A 16,732-nucleotide genomic window follows, 5' to 3' on the forward strand; every position below is an offset into this window, starting at 1 on the left:
TCTAAAAGCGGTCGTGCTACCGCATTTTGGATTCTTTTCAATTTTTAAACTTGGATAATTGGACTTTGTATCTATGGACCATGTGCATGGTCTACTTGTGACATAAGGATGATAGTGGCCTGTGGTTTCTGTGGCTAGCGTAGATGAGGGAGGATGTGTTGCTGTGTTTGCGTTGTGTAGAAGATGCTTCTTGTGACTTGTATCTACATGCAAGGTGATGAGGGTGAGAGTGGCCTGTGGTTTTTGCAGATAGATTAGATGAGGGGAGATTTATCTTGTGTCTGTGTTGTGCTGAAGATGCTTCTTGTGACTTGTTTCTTCTTGTGATGTGATGATGTTGATATTCACCTGTGGTTTCTGCAGATAGCTTACATGAAGGTAGATGTCACTGTGTGCGTGTTGTGTAGAAGATACTTCTTGTGACTTGATTCACTTGAGGGATCAGGGAATAATCCTGCAGACTCTCTCCCTTTGTGAGAAGACTATAGTGGGGTCTCTAGCAGTGCTTAATTTGAGCCGGTGTTTTTAGGTTCTCTGCACTGGCACTTAATTGTCAACACTGGCACTTGTGACAGTCTGCCACAAGATGGCACTATGTGGCTAATTTAGAAATGACCACAACAGCAGTTAATTATTAATTCAATATAGATTGAAATGACTGTTGTCTGCCGCCCAAATCATTCAGATAGCTTTGAGGGCCTGCAATAGACCGAATTGCGTCACTTGTAGGAGTATGATGGTGAGTGGGTGTGCTGGTACTATCATTGGCAGCATGGCAGCATGGCAGGGGCAAAGTGTGGTGCAAGCTGCACTGGCCTTCTTATGAAGGCCCTGGCACTTGCTTTTTTTTTTTTTTTACAAATTAAGTACCGGTCTCTAGTTACATGAGCCTGTAGATGGTTGGCTGGTAGTTTCTTCATAGGGCATTAATTGTGTGTGTACATGGGGGGGTGATGCAAGGTGTACGTGAAATGCAAGGCCACCTTGGGCTAGCAGAGAGAGCAGAGTGAATGTGGAATGGAGAGCTCTATGGATGCAGGGTTCATCTGTATCTGTGGAAGATTCAGGGAGTACAAAGAATGCAGTGCCCCACTGCATCAGGGGGGATCCAGGGTGTATGCTGAATGCAGGGCCCTCCTGGACCAGCGGGAGCACGGTGTATGCTGAATGCATGTCCCTCCTGGACCAGAGGGGATGCATGGCGTATGCTGATGCAGGGCCCTCCTGCACCAGAGTGGAGCCAGGGTGTATGGTGAATGCAGGGCCCTACTGCAGAAAGAGGGGATCCAGGGCGTATGCTGAATGCAGGGCCCTACTATACCAGAGGGGGTGCGGGTGTATGCTGAATGCAGGGCCCTACTATACCAGAGGGGGGTGCGGGTGTATGCTGAATGCAGGGCCCTCCTGGACCAGAGGGGGTGCAGGGTGAATGCTGAGTGCAGGGCCCTCCTAGACCAGAGGGGCTGCAGGGCGTATGCTGATGCAGGGCCCTACTGCACCAGAGGAGATGCAGGGTGCATGCTGAATGTAGGCCCCTCCTGGACCAGAGGGGATGCAGGGTGTATGCTGAATGCAGTGCCCTACTGCACCAGAGGGGAGTGCAGGGTGTATGCTGAATGTAGGCCCCTCCTGGACCAGAGGGGATGCATGGTGTATGCTGAATGCAGGGCCCTACTGCACCAGAGGGGGGTGCAGGGTGTACGCTGAATGCAGGCCCCTCCTGGACCAGAGGGGGTGCAGGGTGTATGCTGAGTGCAGGGCCCTCCTGGACCAGAGGGGATGCAGGGCGTATGCTGAATGCAGGCCCCTCCTGGACCAGAGGGGGTGCAGGGTGTATGCTGAGTGCAGGGCCCTCCTGGACCAGAGGGGATGCAGGGCGTATGCTGAATGCAGGCCCCTCCTGGACCAGAGGGGATGCAGGGCGTATGCTGAATGCAGGCCCCTCCTGGACCAGAGGGGATGCAGGGCGTATGCTGAATGCAGGGCCCTCCTGGACCAGAGGGGGTGCAGGGTGTATGCTGAGTGCAAGGCCCTCCTAGACCAGAGGGGTATGCAGGGTGTATGCTCAATGCAGGGCCCTCCTGGACCAGAGGAGATGCAGGGTGTATGCTGAATGCAAGGCCCTCCTAGACCAGAGGGGTATGCAGGGTGTATGCTCAATGCAGGGCCCTCCTGGACCAGAGGAGATGCAGGGTGTATGCTGAATGCAAGGCCCTCCTAGACCAGAGGGGTATGCAGGGTGTATGCTCAATGCAGGGCCCTACTAGACCGCAAGGGATGCAGGGTGTATGCTGAATGGAGTGCCCTCGTTGGTTTGTGAAGGATGCAGGGTGTATGTGTTAAAGCAGAAATCTCGGCTATATTGTAGTTACAACAGACTAGATTGCGGATTTCATGCTATAGGCCGATGAATCTTTTGAATCCACTTTAAAGAAAACGTCAGAGGCATCAAATCAAATATCAAACAATGCACTATACATCATAAAGCCAATGAAGGCACACCATGATCAATGCGGCCATTAATAACCACACCAGTTTATTAAGAAGTTTAAATGTTTATTTCCCTATATGAACAATGCTAAAGTCACAAATATTAATATCAAGCTCAAATGATACATGTAAAGAAACAATAAAGGCTGCCTGAGTTGGCGAATTAATCTAAGCTTAATGAACACATTGAGAATTATCTCAGTAGAAAATACACAAGTCAGTAGCAATAGGATCTGAGCAAGAGGAATTGAATATATTGAATCCACAAACGGAAAGTCAGTGATCATTCATGAGTATGAGAGTAACACCTCACTAACAACTAATTATCATTACCATGTTGGGCTTCATGCAAAAGATTTAGTAACATGAATTTAGAAACCATCTAGCTGTGTCAAAACACAGCAGCATTAAAAGAGCAGTACTTAAAAGAGTACCTGGAAAACAAAAGACAAATAACAATGCACAGATCATTGATTTACCCAATCGCTAACGTAATCAGCAACAGCTTCTACTTCATCAGGGGGACATCAGCCCCAGCATCAGGACATGGACAGGGAAAGGGGGCGGTTTAGAATTTGGACTCTAAGATCTCTGAACCATCAGAGCATTAGTTCATTATTGAACAGGCAAAGTAAACTCAGAAAATAATAGAGCACCAGAATGTCAGTAGACTGAGTGGCAAGCCACGGAGTGTCAAAGTGATAGATCACGCCAAAGTACACGAAGTGAAACCAGGAATGACAGATGACGACTGACCTTAAATTAAACTTACTAAACATTTTCCATTGGACAAAAACACCAGTTACACAAACATTAAATAACAAAAATGTACTGAAGGTGACACAATAATTATTTGAAAGCCACTGATTGGCTTCTGCTCTGTTAGTTACACTATGTGTACCGTGCACACTCCCTTCTCCGGACGCCTCTGTAGGCCCTTTTGTTTGGCATCTTTTGGGTTCGATTCTACTGGACAGTGGTTAAAAGATGGGGAAAGATTTCTCATTGCACAATTTCCTTCCAGAGAAACACATGGGTTGGAAACATAACTACAGACAAATGTGCGAATTCAGTGAATGGAGTCTGTTTAAACAACTGACGTGAAAATATACAAATGTTTCAACAGTAGGAACACCAAGTGTTAGATAACTTCACACTCTGGCCTTGTCTGCTTGAGGCCAGCAGAGGACAACGAATACTCCTATTATTTCAGCATTTATTTTAGCAGAGAACATGTTCTTAAAGAGACAGAATATTTTCCATTACAGTGTTAGTACAGTTTTATAAAACATGTGCAGGCCTTTCACTTGATGGCGGCCAATCAAAAAGGCACTTTCTGTGTTAACATCAAATTATTTCACACATTAATACATAAGTAAGATTATGTAAAAGACAATTCTTCCGCTCTCACATATGTTAAATACGGAAACCTCCCGAGTCTACAGGGGCTGCAAGGTGTGTGGAGAAGGCAGGGCATCTATGGATTGTGGGGATACAGGGACTACAATAAATGTAGGGGCTCCTGGGTCATGAGGTATGCAGGTCCCTTTTGGGCTTCTGGTTGCGTCCTGGGCCTGTGAGCAACACAGGAAATATAAAGGTTGCAGGGCCCTCAAGGGTACTGGGTGTGCAGGCTGTACGAGGAATGCAGGGTCCGCCTGGGTTTAGATGATATACAGTATGTATAAGAAGCACAGGGCTTCCTTGCATCTGTGGGTGATGAGGGTGACTGAGACATCCATGGCCTTCTTGGGTCTATGGGGGTGCAGAGGGGGTTCACAGGCCGTCCTGCGTGTGGAGATGCAGGGTGCATAGGGAATGGCGAGCTATCCTAGGCCTGCATGGATGCAAGCTGTATCATTGAGAACACGGGGCACTTCTGGGTCTGTGGGGGGGTGCAGCATGAAGTCGGCCTCCAGATGTATGCCGATTCTAGGGTTTGCGGTGGGGGTTCCATGTGTATAGGGACTGTAGACCCCCCTAGGTCTGTGGAATGCAAGGTGTGTGGGGGATGCCAGGCCTGTCGGTCTGTGAGGGATCCATGTGTACATGGACTGCAGGGCCCTCCAGGCTCTGTGGGGTGCAGGGTGTGTGGGGGATGCCAGGCCTGCCGATCTGTGAGGGATTCCATGTGTATAAGGACTGCAGGGCCTCCTGGGTCTGTGGGATGCAGGGTGATTGTGGGATGCCAGGCCTGCTGATCTGTGAGGGATCCATGTGTATAAGGACTGCAGGGCCTCCTGGGTCTGTGGGATGCAGGGTGTGTGGGGGATGCCAGGCCTGCTGATCTGTGAGGGATCCATGTGTACAGGACCTCCTGGGTCTGTGGGATGCAGGGTGTGTGTGGGATGCCAGGCCTGCTGATCTGTGAGTGATCCATGTGTATAAGGACTGCAGGGCCTCCTGGGTCTGTGGGATGCAGGGTGTGTGGGGGATGCCAGGCCTGCTGATCTGTGAGGGATCCATGTGTACAGGACCTCCTGGGTCTGTGGGGTGCAGGGTGTGTGAGGGATGCCAGGCCTGCCGATCTGTGAGGGATTCCATGTGTACATGGACTGCAGGTCCCTCCTGGGTCTGTGGGGTGCAGGGTGTGTGGGGGATGCCAGGCCTGTGAGGGATCCATGTGTACCAGGACCTCCTGGGTCTGTGGGACTCGGGGTTTTAGGGGAATACAGGACTACCCCCGACCCCCTTCAAGAGGTCCGGAGTGCAGGGTGTACAGGAAAGGAGAGCCTTTCTAATTGGTGTCACTTGATAACGCTGCATTGAGCTGAAATCTGGGAGCTCTAATACTAAATGCAGGGGGCGTGTTCGATTATCCTGCAGCTTCATTTGCATAAATGCAGGGCGAGTGAAATGGTGCTGTGTTGCGTGTCTATGTTTTTTCACGCATTTGCCGCATAATAAACCATCTGGGTCACAAATGTACTATTTCCACCAAAGAACTGTTTCTAGTTTCTAGTTCAAACTGATTAAAAGTTACTTAAAGACGAGGCGCGCGCTTCTTCCTTCCAAGACAAAAGCTTTATTTCTTGGTGACAGCGATTTTAAATGAAACCTGGAGAATACCTATAGTTTCCTATTTTTAAACCCCTTCGTGGTTTCCACCCTTAGGGTCACTTCTGTTGTAAGTCGCCCCCACACCCCTCCCTCTCTGGTGGGGTGACTGGCGCACGGGTCCTCGGTGAACACAACCAATACCAGACCCCTTCCCCTTGGGGTGCGGGTGAAGGTGGTCCAGGGGTTCGTGACGTGACGTTCATGCCCTCTGTGCCAGTTACCCCCACCAGCTCTGCCCTGCTTGGGGGATTGCCCCAAAGCCTAGGCTACCAGTGTCGGTTTGAGATGAAAAATAGGCCCGGCACCCTAAAAAAAAAGTGGAGCACAATTGTGGATTATACCTCTTCACAGTACAAGTAGTATCAATATAAGGAAGGGGGGGAGGGGCTCTCTGAAAGAGGCATGCCCAAAAAACTGAAACTGGATTATCTCACTCTAGCTGCCAAGATCTATGAAGTAGATATTCACAATTAACTTTTGTTTTTTTTACTCCAGTGAGATTACGAAATGCGAACATGACCAGCGTTCCTTGTGCATGGATAAATTCAACCAAGTGAACCCCATCTGAATATCACTGAGGGCACTTCTGGTCAGACCCCCTGCCCCTTCTCAGTCTTCAAACATTAATGTGTCATTAGCCGGTTCAAAGGCCGGCCCGGGGGCGGGGGAGCTGGCACTGATGCCCCATGCCCTGCTGGTGAGAGGAAGGTACCAGAAACCCATCCACCTCCCGGTACAGGGCTTCAGGGAGGGCGCCTAGGCCCTCTCTGTGAACAGCAGAGATCCACCTCAGATCGGTCACCTCTCTGCCTCAATCAGCGCCCCTCAACTGCCCCTCACTCTGGCCCATCGGCCACTGGCCAGTGCCCCTCTTTACCAATCCGACCCTGTAGGCAACCAATGCCCAGGCCCCCCCAGACTCCTCCCACCTCAAACTTGTAAACTCCAGGGGCAGTTACTGGGTGGGGCCACGGGGTGTGGTCTGTCCGAGGGCTGAAAGGTGACCCGTCCACCGCCCCTCCACACACAGTACGGTCACTGGCACCCCTGGTGCTCTTGAACCCCGCCTCTCCTCTAGGCGCTGCACGGAGCTTGGCCCTGGGCCAGCTGGCTTGAGACCGTGTCGGACCACAGAGAAGCCGGAGGGACCCCGACTTGGTGGATACGAGTGTACGGGGACCTCGGAGGAGCTGGAGAAACCCCAGCATCGTGCGGAGCGAGGCGTGAAACCCTTGGAGGGACCTCGGAACTGTGTGCAGAAGAGGTCGGTGGATGCCCTGGGCTGTGAGCATCGGTCGCAGAGCCCGAGCAGGTGAGTACAAAGCGCATCACTGCCCACGCCTTGTGCCAATGACTTTACTGATGGTACCACACGCTGCCCGGGCTCTCGCGGAGGACATTACCTCAGAGGCACGCCTTTCACCCGACTCCGAGACCCCTCACAGACCCATCTGTTGTTATGAATGAAACTCAGAGGCACTCCTTTTAACCAACTCCGAGACCCCTCACAGACCCATCAGTTGTACTGATGAAACTCAGTGGCACTCCTTTTAACCAACTCACTCACAATAATATAGATGGATGAATGTCATTGAGGCCTTTGCTGACACAAGATAGCGCCTACCTTACGACATGGCGTAGAAGCACTTCACGCGGGGAAGAGTCTGCGCCCCACGAGCACCAGATGAGCTTTACAGCCCTGCGTGACGTCAGGTGGAGAAGGGGTGGATATTAAAGGAAAAGACAGCTTACAAAAAGAGAATTCCCCCTGTCCTTTAGAAATGATTTGGGATACATTAATAAAAAGTGCCCATTAGTAGGACTGTCTGATTTTCTGGCACAGGCAGACTCTGATGACTATATGGTGACCTTTCACCTCCAGCCTTAACCCCCCCGCCCCCCTCCACCACACCCGAGTGTGGCACAGAGCTCTCCCCACCACAACGCTCGTACGGGTGTAGGATGGTAACGTTGTGAGGTTGTGAGTGTGTGACACTTTACAGCGGTCTCACACACCTTCGACTGATCTGTCCTCAGTTAGTCACACATCCAAACTGGATTCAAAGCAAATTTTAAGCATACGTCCTAGGGGGCGGTCATCAAAGCTCCCCAGTTTCCTCCAGGTGGGCGTTTCTTTACGTTTTTTGTTATAACATCTATAATCTATTTATTTATGGTGGTGACTGAGTTTTTATGTGTCTCTGAAGTGCACCTCTTGTAATCTGTGCATCTGAGCCAGATGCCCCGCGTTTCATTCTTTGCAATCTTACGGGTGTTTATTTGGGTAATGATTGTAGCAAATCATACAGAAAACACTAGACCCTAAATAATGGCCTTCTTTTTACCTAACTCGGTGGTACTCTTTTAATGCCCACACGTCGGACAGTCACGGCTTTTATTCCAAATCCGAGTGATACTTTTATCTACCAGCGAAAGATTAAAGGTAGCGTCGACCCTGCCAGGATTCTCATCTGTGAACTGAGACGTACATGCAAGTGTCTGCTGGTAGAGCTTTACCCACTGAGCTATCTTGGGGCCGCTAGTACCAAAACCCCACATGCCCGGGGGCGCACGACTGGATGTCAGGAAGTACACCTGGTGCTTTCTGCGGGCCACTGCTGACCATTAATACCTGGCAGTATTTATAGCCCAGTGGGTTCATGCAACTACGGCGGGTGCAGCTCCAGTGGAAACGGAGCGTTGTTTACACACTTCAGGAAGTAAACCCGCTGCTTTCTGCGGGCCACTGCTGACCATTAATACCTGGCAGTATTTATAGCCCGGTGGGTTAGTGCAACGGCGGCGGACATCTGTCAGGACAAGATGGGCCAGCTCAGAGTGTCATACTTTGGAGGAGGTCTAGTTTTGAGAATCTTCTTACAGATTGTGAGGAAGGAAATTCCACGAAATGACTTCGATTGAATTTGAGGATATTTTGTTTTGTAAACATTAAAGAAATGCATGAAAACCCCACCAAGGGTGACTGAGTCAACCGCATATTCTACGACCACCCTGTGAGTGGTCTGAGGAGAGGTTTGGGGGCAAATTTGTTGCAGCACAATGTTCACATTTTGACACAATTCGCCTGAATAGCCACATATTTTGTTGGCAGTACTGAAGGGGCACCCGTGAAATATGTAAGTGGCTTCATGGTCTGCCGAGCACCGTCACCCCAAATTGGTGATGGTGCTTTTCTCACTCATCTCAAAATTTAAATCAAATATTAACCATGTGATGTAAAACGGTGTACTCTGCACAACGTCTCTAAAACTTGGTTACTCGTCTAGAGATTGCCGCGGAAGGTCCGATAATCTAGGGAATCATTGCACAGCATCTCTTCTAGGTATGTAGCATCAAGTTTAAGAACCTTCCCCCCCCCTCCTCCGCGGCCTTCATCCTCCCTCCCTGCCCCTCGGGGGAGACAGAACTTCCCAGAAGGGTCAGGGTGGACGCATGAAACGGTTCCGAGGCTGTGAATAGCAGAGCTATCCCTCATGGGGGATTCCCCGCCATTACTGAATGACGGGAGGGCTTTCAAGGAGAAAGAAGCGCCTACATGAAAACAAAGCGCCTCTGCTCCTAGCGGGCGCTTAGACTGGACTGACGCACAAAGGCGCGAGGCAGCAGGGGAAGGAGGCCCCCGTGGCGCCCCCCTAAGTACTCTCATAACCCTGAGCTGGGCCTAAAGTTCACGGTCGTGAGGCTGCCTGTGCAGGGACCCAGAAATCAGACAAAAGGGCTGGGTGATTTGTGGGGTGCACGCCTGCTGCTTACCGCCGATCACCGCACCGCACCCCAACCCGTGATCCCCCAATGACAAAAGAGCTGTGGCGGTCTGCCCACGCCCTTCATTGCCCTCCCCCGGGGCAGGCTCTTTGTGCAATGTCATGTCATGTCCTGTCATGCAAATTTTTGGTTTGTGCTATCACCCGGGATGACAGAATCCTTTCTGGTCCTTCAGATCACAAAGAAACTGCAAATAGCCCCCAAAGTGTCTGTTTACAGGCGTTTAATTCAAGAAACAGTCCAAACTTTGTGATTTTCCCCAACAACTTTGCTTCCAGAATTCTTATGTGCATTATGAATGTCTTTTCAGCAAATTCTTTTAGAAAATCTAGTTGTTATGTTATGCAGATATGCGGGGTGCACTAGCTTCCAGGGAGGGTATGCTGGCGCTGAACAGGGTTAATCTATGCACATATAGGCCCCCCCAAAAAGCCAGGTCTTCACCTTCTCGCAGAATTCAAGAAGTGAGGTGTGGGCTCTTATGTGTAGCAGCAGCTCGTGAGGTGTGGACTCGTGCTGCTAGTGAGGTGTGGACTCTTATGTGCAGCTAGTGAGGTGTGGGCTCTTATGTGAAGCTAGTGAGGTGTGGGCTTGTATGTGCAGCTCGTGAGGTGTGGACTCATGTGCTGCTAGTGAGGTGTGGGCTCTTATGTGCAGCAGCAGCTAGTGAGGTGTGGGCTCTTATGTGTAGCAGGTAGTGAGGTGTGGACTCTTATGTGCAGCTGGTGAGGTGTGGGCTCTTATGTGAAGCTAGTGAGGTGTGGGCTCTTATGTGCAGCAGCAGCTAGTGAGGTGTGGGCTCTTATGTGTAGCAGGTAGTGAGGTGTGGGCTCTTATGTGCAGCTGGTGAGGTGTGGGCTCTTATGTGCAGCTAGTGAGGTGTGGGCTCTTATGTGCAGCAGCAGCTCGTGAGGTGTGGACTCTTATGTGTAGCAGGTAGTGAGGTGTGGGCTCTTATGTGCAGCAGCAGCTAGTGAGGTGTGGGCTCTTATGTGTAGCAGGTAGTGAGGTGTGGGCTCTTATGTGCAGCTGGTGAGGTGTGGGCTCTTATGTGCAGCTAGTGAGGTGTGGGCTCTTATGTGCAGCAGCAGCTCGTGAGGTGTGGACTCTTATGTGTAGCAGGTAGTGAGGTGTGGGCTCTTATGTGCAGCTAGTGAGGTGTGGACTCGTATGTGTAGCAGCAGCTCGTGAGGTGTGGGCTCTTATGTGCAGCTGGTGAGGTGTGGGGTCTTATGTGCAGCAGCAGCTAGTGAGGTGTGGGCTCTTATGTGCAGCTAGTGAGGTGTGGACTCGTATGTGTAGCAGCAGCTAGTGAGGTGTGGACTCTTATGTGCAGCTAGTGAGGTGTGGGCTCTTATGTGCAGCTGGTGAGGTGTGGGCTCTTATGTGCAGCTAGTGAGGTGTGGGCTCTGATGTGCAGCAGCAGCTAGTGAGGTGTGGGCTCGTATGTGCAGCTAGTGAGGTGTGGACTAGTATGTGTAGCAGCAGCTAGTGAGGTGTGGGCTCTTATGTGCAGCTCGTGAGGTGTGGACTCGTATGTGTAGCAGCAGCTCGTGAGGTGTGGGCTCTTATGTGCAGCAGCAGCTAGTGAGGTATGGGCTCTTATGTGTAGCAGCAGCTAGTGAGGTGTGGGCTCTTATGTGCAGCTAGTGAGGTGTGGGCTCTTATGTGTAGCAGCAGCTCGTGAGGTGTGGACTCGTATGTGTAGCAGCAGCTCGTGAGGTGTGGGCTCTTATGTGCAGCAGCAGCTAGTGAGGTGTGGGCTCTTATGTGTAGCAGCAGCTAGTGAGGTGTGGGCTCTTATGTGCAGCAGCAGCTCGTGAGGTGTGGACTCTTACGTGTAGCAGGTAGTGAGGTGTGGGCTCTTATGTGCAGCTAGTGAGGTGTGGGCTCTTATGTGTAGCAGCAGCTCGTGAGGTGTGGGCTCTTATGTGCAGCTAGTGAGGTGTGGGCTCTTATGTGTAGCAGCAGCTAGTGAGGTGTGGGCTCTTATATGCAGCAGCAGCTCGGGAGGTGTGGACTCTTATGTGTAGCAGGTAATGAGGTGTGGGCTCTTATGTGCAGCTAATGAGGTGTGGACTCGTATGTGTAGCAGCAGCTCGTGAGGTGTGGTCTCGTATGTGTAGCAGCAGCTAGTGAGGTGTGGGCTCTTATGTGCAGCTCGTGAGGTGTGGACTCTTATGTGCAGCAGCAGCTCGTGAGGTGTGGACTCTTATGTGCAGCAGCAGCTAGTGAGGTGTGGGCTCTTATGTCCAGCTAGTGAGGTGTGGGCTCTTATGTGCAGCTCGTGAGGTGTGGGGCTCTTATGTGTAGCAGCAGCTAGTGAGGTGTGGGCTCTTATGTGCAGCAGCAGCTCGTGAGGTGTGGGATCTTATGTGCAGCTAGTGAGGTGTGAGCTCTTAGGTGTAGCAGCAGCTAGTGAGGTGTAGGCTCTTATGTGTAGCAGCAGCTCGTGAGGTGTGGGCTCTTATGTGCAGCTAGTGAGGTGTGGGCTCTTATGTGCAGCAGCAGCTCGTGAGGTGTGTGCAGCAGCAGCTCGTGAGGTGTGGTCTCTTATGTGCACCTAGTGAGGTGTGGACTCTTATGTGCAGCAGCAGCTCATGAGGTGTGGGCTCTTATGTGCAGCAGCAGCTAGTGAGGTGTGGTCTCATGTGCAGCTAGTGAGGTGTGGGCTCTCATGTGTAGCAGCAGCTCGTGAGGTGTGGGCTCTCATGTGTAGCAGCAGCTCGTGCCACGCTTTAGTGGTGATGTAGGACAAGGCTCGACCACTTGCCAGATCTGGTTTTTCATATGCGTGGGGTTCGTGCTAGTTGGAGTCTGGACAAGTGGAGGTGTTTGGAAGGTTTGTGAAAGCAGATGCGATTGTTAACGCATGATGGGCCAGTGTTATGTAGTGCCTGGAAAGTGTGGGTGAGGGGTTTTGAATTCTGCGTGTTTATTTATGGGGAGCCAGTGGAGCTCCTTAAGGTGTGGTGTGATGAGTGCGGTGTGGGAGGTTGACAGTAATTCTGAGTCCTGTATGTTCTGCAGCCTTCTGGTGAGTTTTGTGTTGATCCCAGGAAAGAGGGTGTTCCCCTTGTCCCGGTTGCTTGAAACCAGGGCATGTGTGACAGATTTCTGGGTGCTGATTGGGAGCCATTTGAAAACCTTCCGCAGCATCTTCAGGGTTTGGCAGCATGGGGTGTTGACGGCGTTGACTTGGGCAGTCATGTTGAGTTTGCTATCGATGATGGTGCCGAGGTTCTTGGCGTAGGCGGTGGTGGTGGGCGTCGGTCCCAGCTTTATTTGCCAGCAGGTGGAGTCCCACAGTGATGTGCTCTTCATGAAGATCACAATTTTGGTGCTGTTCATGTTCAGCTTTAGACAGTTGGACTTCATCCAGTGGGCGATTTCAGTCATGCAGGCACTGAGCTTGATTCGGGTACCGGGCATCTTGTCCATGAGGGAGAAAATGAGTTATGTGTCGTCGGCATAGGTGAGGACGTTGATATTGTGAGATCAGATGATGTGGCTAGATATCATGTATGAACTGAAGAGGGTCAGGGAGGATCCTAGCAGAGCTCCACTGATGAGGTCGTGATCAAAAGCCACGTTGCAATTCCTGGTGTTTACCAGAGATGGGCCAGGCTCTAGCTCAGGGCCTCCTGAAGCCACCCACAGTCTAGCTGCATGTGTCAAGAATTTAGGAACAAAGACCCCCAGATTGGACCTTACCCCCTCCCACACTTAACTGAGCCAATGACAAAGACATACTCAGGTATTTGCATGGGTAACAGGTCATGTTTATTCACATCAAACCATGAACACAACATTCTCTAGCTTAACAAAACAGTTTGAAGTCACACAATAGTATGTGAGACCAACATGGGTGAACGGATGGCACAGCACTATGGACTTACTTCCCTTAACCTACTCGGACCACCCAGGTGAAATCACCTGTATCGCTGAGGGGCAGTCCCGCCCTCCGTACGCTTGACGTCCTGCATCAGGCCCCTCCCCTCCAACACTCTGCTGCCAGATGGGACTCAAGATGACGTATGGACTCAGGTGGTCATTCCGACTCTGGCGGGCGGCGGTCTCCGCCCGCCAGGCGGAAACCGCCATTTGGCCACCACACGGGCAAAAGACCGCTGCCGGCATTCCGACCTTCCCGCTGGGCCGGCGGGCGCTAACCATGTTAGCGCCCGCCGGCCCAGCGGGAAGGAGGCCTGCAACACAGAAGTCGGCTCCGAATGGAGCCGGCGGTGTTGCGGGCGTGCGACGGGTGCAGTTGCACCCGTCGCGCTTTTCACTGTCTGCTAGGCAGACAGTGAAAAGCAGGCTGGGGCCCTGTTAGGCGGCCCCAGGACACCCGTTCCCGCCAGGAAGAGTTGCACCCGTCGCGCTTTTCACTGTCTGCTAGGCAGACAGTGAAAAGCAGGCTGGGGCCCTGTTAGGGGGCCCCTGCACTGCCCATGCCAGTGGCATGGGCAGTGCAGGGGCCCCCAGGGGCCCCAGGACACCCGTTCCCGCCAGCCTCTTCCTGGCGGTGAAAACCGCCAGAAACAGGCTGGCGGGAAGGGGGTCAGAATCCCCAAGGCAGCGCTGCTTGCAGCGCTGCCCTGGCGGATTCGCCCAGCCGGGGGTAAAACGGCGGGAAACCGCCAGCCTGTTGGCGGTGCTTCCGTCATTCGCGACCAAATGACCCCCTCAATTGCTAAACTGTAACCTATGCCCCCCCTGAGCCGGAGTGACTGTCCTTTGCAGTACAGGCATTGCTGCCCATCCCCTGAGTGCTGCCCTAGGAAGTGTTTGGCTGTAGAGTCCATTCACCCCTGTGATCATTGTTTCTGCCTGTCACTCCACTGCATGAAAAGGGGGTGGGAGGGCGGGAAATTGTTTTGCAGGTTGCGGAGCACTGCTGCAGCCTGAGCCCTGATGTCGCAAAGTCTGGCTTAATAAGAAAAGGCCTAGTCGGCTCGGGCATAAATAGCCCGCCAACATCGCGACACCGGGACCAGAAGTGATGTGCCGCTCGCGATATCCCTTTCCTGTTTCCTGTCCCCCCACACTCGCAAGACATGGGACAGGAAATGGGACCCGTGAACCTGTGGCCTCCCCTGCCTGCTGCCTTGGCCAAAGAATCACAAGAGGAAGGGAGATTGTCGTTCCACTGGGCCCCGGGTCCTAGCTTTGTGCATCCTAAAGGGTGCACTGTACATACAAATAAAGTATTGACTTTTGATGTGAAATAGGCGAGATAAAGAGAATGCCCATCTAGGGCTGAACTGCACTGGAGAAGCTAGTCTTGCTGGCGCCATGCTCTACCAGTTCTCTGTATGAGAGAAGCTTGGCCTGCTGGTGTTCGGCACCTGTTCTGTATATGATAGAAGCTTGCCTTGCCGGTATGATGCTGTACCAGTTCTCTGTATGAGAGACGCTTGGCCTGCTGGTGTGCTGAACCTGTTCTGTGTATGATAGACGCTTGTCTTGCTGGCGCCATGCTGTACCAGTTCACTGTATGAGAGAAGCTTGGCCTGCTGGTGTTCTGCACCTGTTCTGTATATGATAGAAGCTTGTCTTGCCGGTATGATGCTGTACCAGTTCTTTGTATGAGAGAAGCTAGGCCTCCTGGTGTTCTGCACCTGTTCTGTGTATGATAGAAGCTTGCCTTGCCGGTATGATGCTGTACCAGTTCTCTGTATGAGAGAACCTTGGCCTGCTGGTGTTCTGGGTTTGATAGAAGCTTGCCTTGCCGGTATGATGCTGTACCAGTTCTCTGTATGAGAGAAGCTTGGCCTGCTCGTGCTCTGCACCCGTTCTGTATATGATGGAAGCTTGCCTTGCTAGACCCCTGGTGCACCTGTTCTGTGTATGAGGAAAGCTTGATGTCGGGGTGCTGCACCTATTCTCTTTGCGAGAAAAGCTTGTCTCGCTGTTTCCGTGCTGTACCTGTTCTGTGTGCAAGTGAAGCTTGCACTGCACCTGCTTAATGATACCCTTTTTTGTGTCTAATTCCAGCGTGAAAAAAAGCTTTCACTGTACAGAGGCAGAAACCATTGCCAGTGCTTGTGTTTTTGTCTGTGGCACCTCATGCCTCACACAGCAGGATTAGAGTCCGATGCAGGCTCGAGGGAGTTGAGGCTGTTGTTTAGTGTGCGTATAAACCGGTCACGCGGCCTCAGAGATTTTTGCATATTTATAAATTTGTCACATAATCCACCATCAACTGCATAATCTGCAGATTTTTATAAAAAAAATGTTGTTCTTAGCTCAAACGGTTCAAAAGTTACTAAAAATGCAGATACAAGTGTTTGCTGCGCAGCGGAAGGCCCTTTGCAAAGGTTGACCAGTTACCTTTCCGTTGCTTCTTGCTTTATTTGGGTGTTAAACTGGTACTAATGAGGTGCAACTGATGCCCAGACAGTGTTAATAAGTTTAAAATGTCAAAATAATGAAGTAATACTACCATAAAATGTGCCTCCTTACACTGCATAATTTGCCTTTTCTGGCTGCTTAATTTGGTTAACCCTGCAGCATAATTTGTCCCTCCCCTGCCGCATAATTCCAGTGGACCTGGATAAATTACTGCATTACTTTGTGTTTCTGATGAGTCATACAGCTGCATGCAGGGTGGCTTCAGGTGGGGTGTGGTGTCCAGGGGGTCTGTGGTGAGGCGGTGGCACTGTCCATGTGGGGGCAAGAACGGGGCCTGGATGGTGGAGCAGACATTGTTTGGAGGGAAGGTGGGCTTCAGTCTTTACAGGGGGCTAGCTTGGAAGCAGGATGGCTTGTTTACATCCCTCTTCCTGACAAGTCAGTCTGTGTTAAGGGAAAGGGATCTGGTGCTGATGGAGATGCAGACAGGAGAGGCTCGCGGCGCAGAAAAGGGATGGGGTTGGGTGGGGCGTGGTGGGGATTGGGGAAAAGAGAAAAAATAAACATTCAAAAAACACTTACCTGATTCCCTGCCACCACTCTTCAGCCTCCACTGCAGGCACAGGCTCCCATCCTGCCCTGCGGCCAATCTAAACGGTGCTCTCATGCTGCGGGCAGCATGAAAGCAGCGTTCGGATTGGCCTGAGCACCCTGGCTTTGCGTTCCCAGGCAGACAGGGAGCCTGTGCCTGCTGTCTCCAACCCAGCAGCACAGTGCCGGGCTGGAGACAGCCCAGTGCGCATGTGTGTTTGGCTGACCCGAGACGGCTGGCCAAACACACATGCGCACTGAGGGGAGTGCTGTGCACTCCCCGTCTGTCCCTGTTCGGCCTCATGGCATCTCCCTTTTAACAATAAAATGATAATAAACATAGTGTATTATTGTTTTATTGTTAAAGGTTTGCAGCTGCTGGCAGGGGAGGGGGTGGTTGGCGATGCTACTCTACCATAGCAGAGGAGCTGCGCCTGGATGCAGATAC

General features: G+C 51.6%; 1 protein-coding gene across 3 annotated transcripts in view; it reads left to right on the forward strand.

The window, feature by feature from the left end:
• Positions 1–16,732, forward strand: part of P2RY4 (pyrimidinergic receptor P2Y4) — a 102,489-nt gene that overhangs the window by 72,471 nt on the left and 13,286 nt on the right. The window contains exon 1 of one of the 3 annotated variants that reach the window (XM_069209857.1): positions 6,683–6,862. The exons of the other annotated variants lie outside the window; for them this stretch is intronic. Within the exon in view, the coding sequence (XP_069065958.1) occupies positions 6,823–6,862 (40 nt within the window). The 5' untranslated portion in view covers positions 6,683–6,822. Of the gene's footprint in view, positions 1–6,682; positions 6,863–16,732 lie in introns of those variants that run through there. 3 annotated transcript variants of the gene reach the window in all.

This window comes from Pleurodeles waltl, chromosome 2_1 (assembly GCF_031143425.1).
Source record: "Pleurodeles waltl isolate 20211129_DDA chromosome 2_1, aPleWal1.hap1.20221129, whole genome shotgun sequence".
Taxonomy (NCBI): Eukaryota; Metazoa; Chordata; class Amphibia; order Caudata; family Salamandridae; genus Pleurodeles; species Pleurodeles waltl.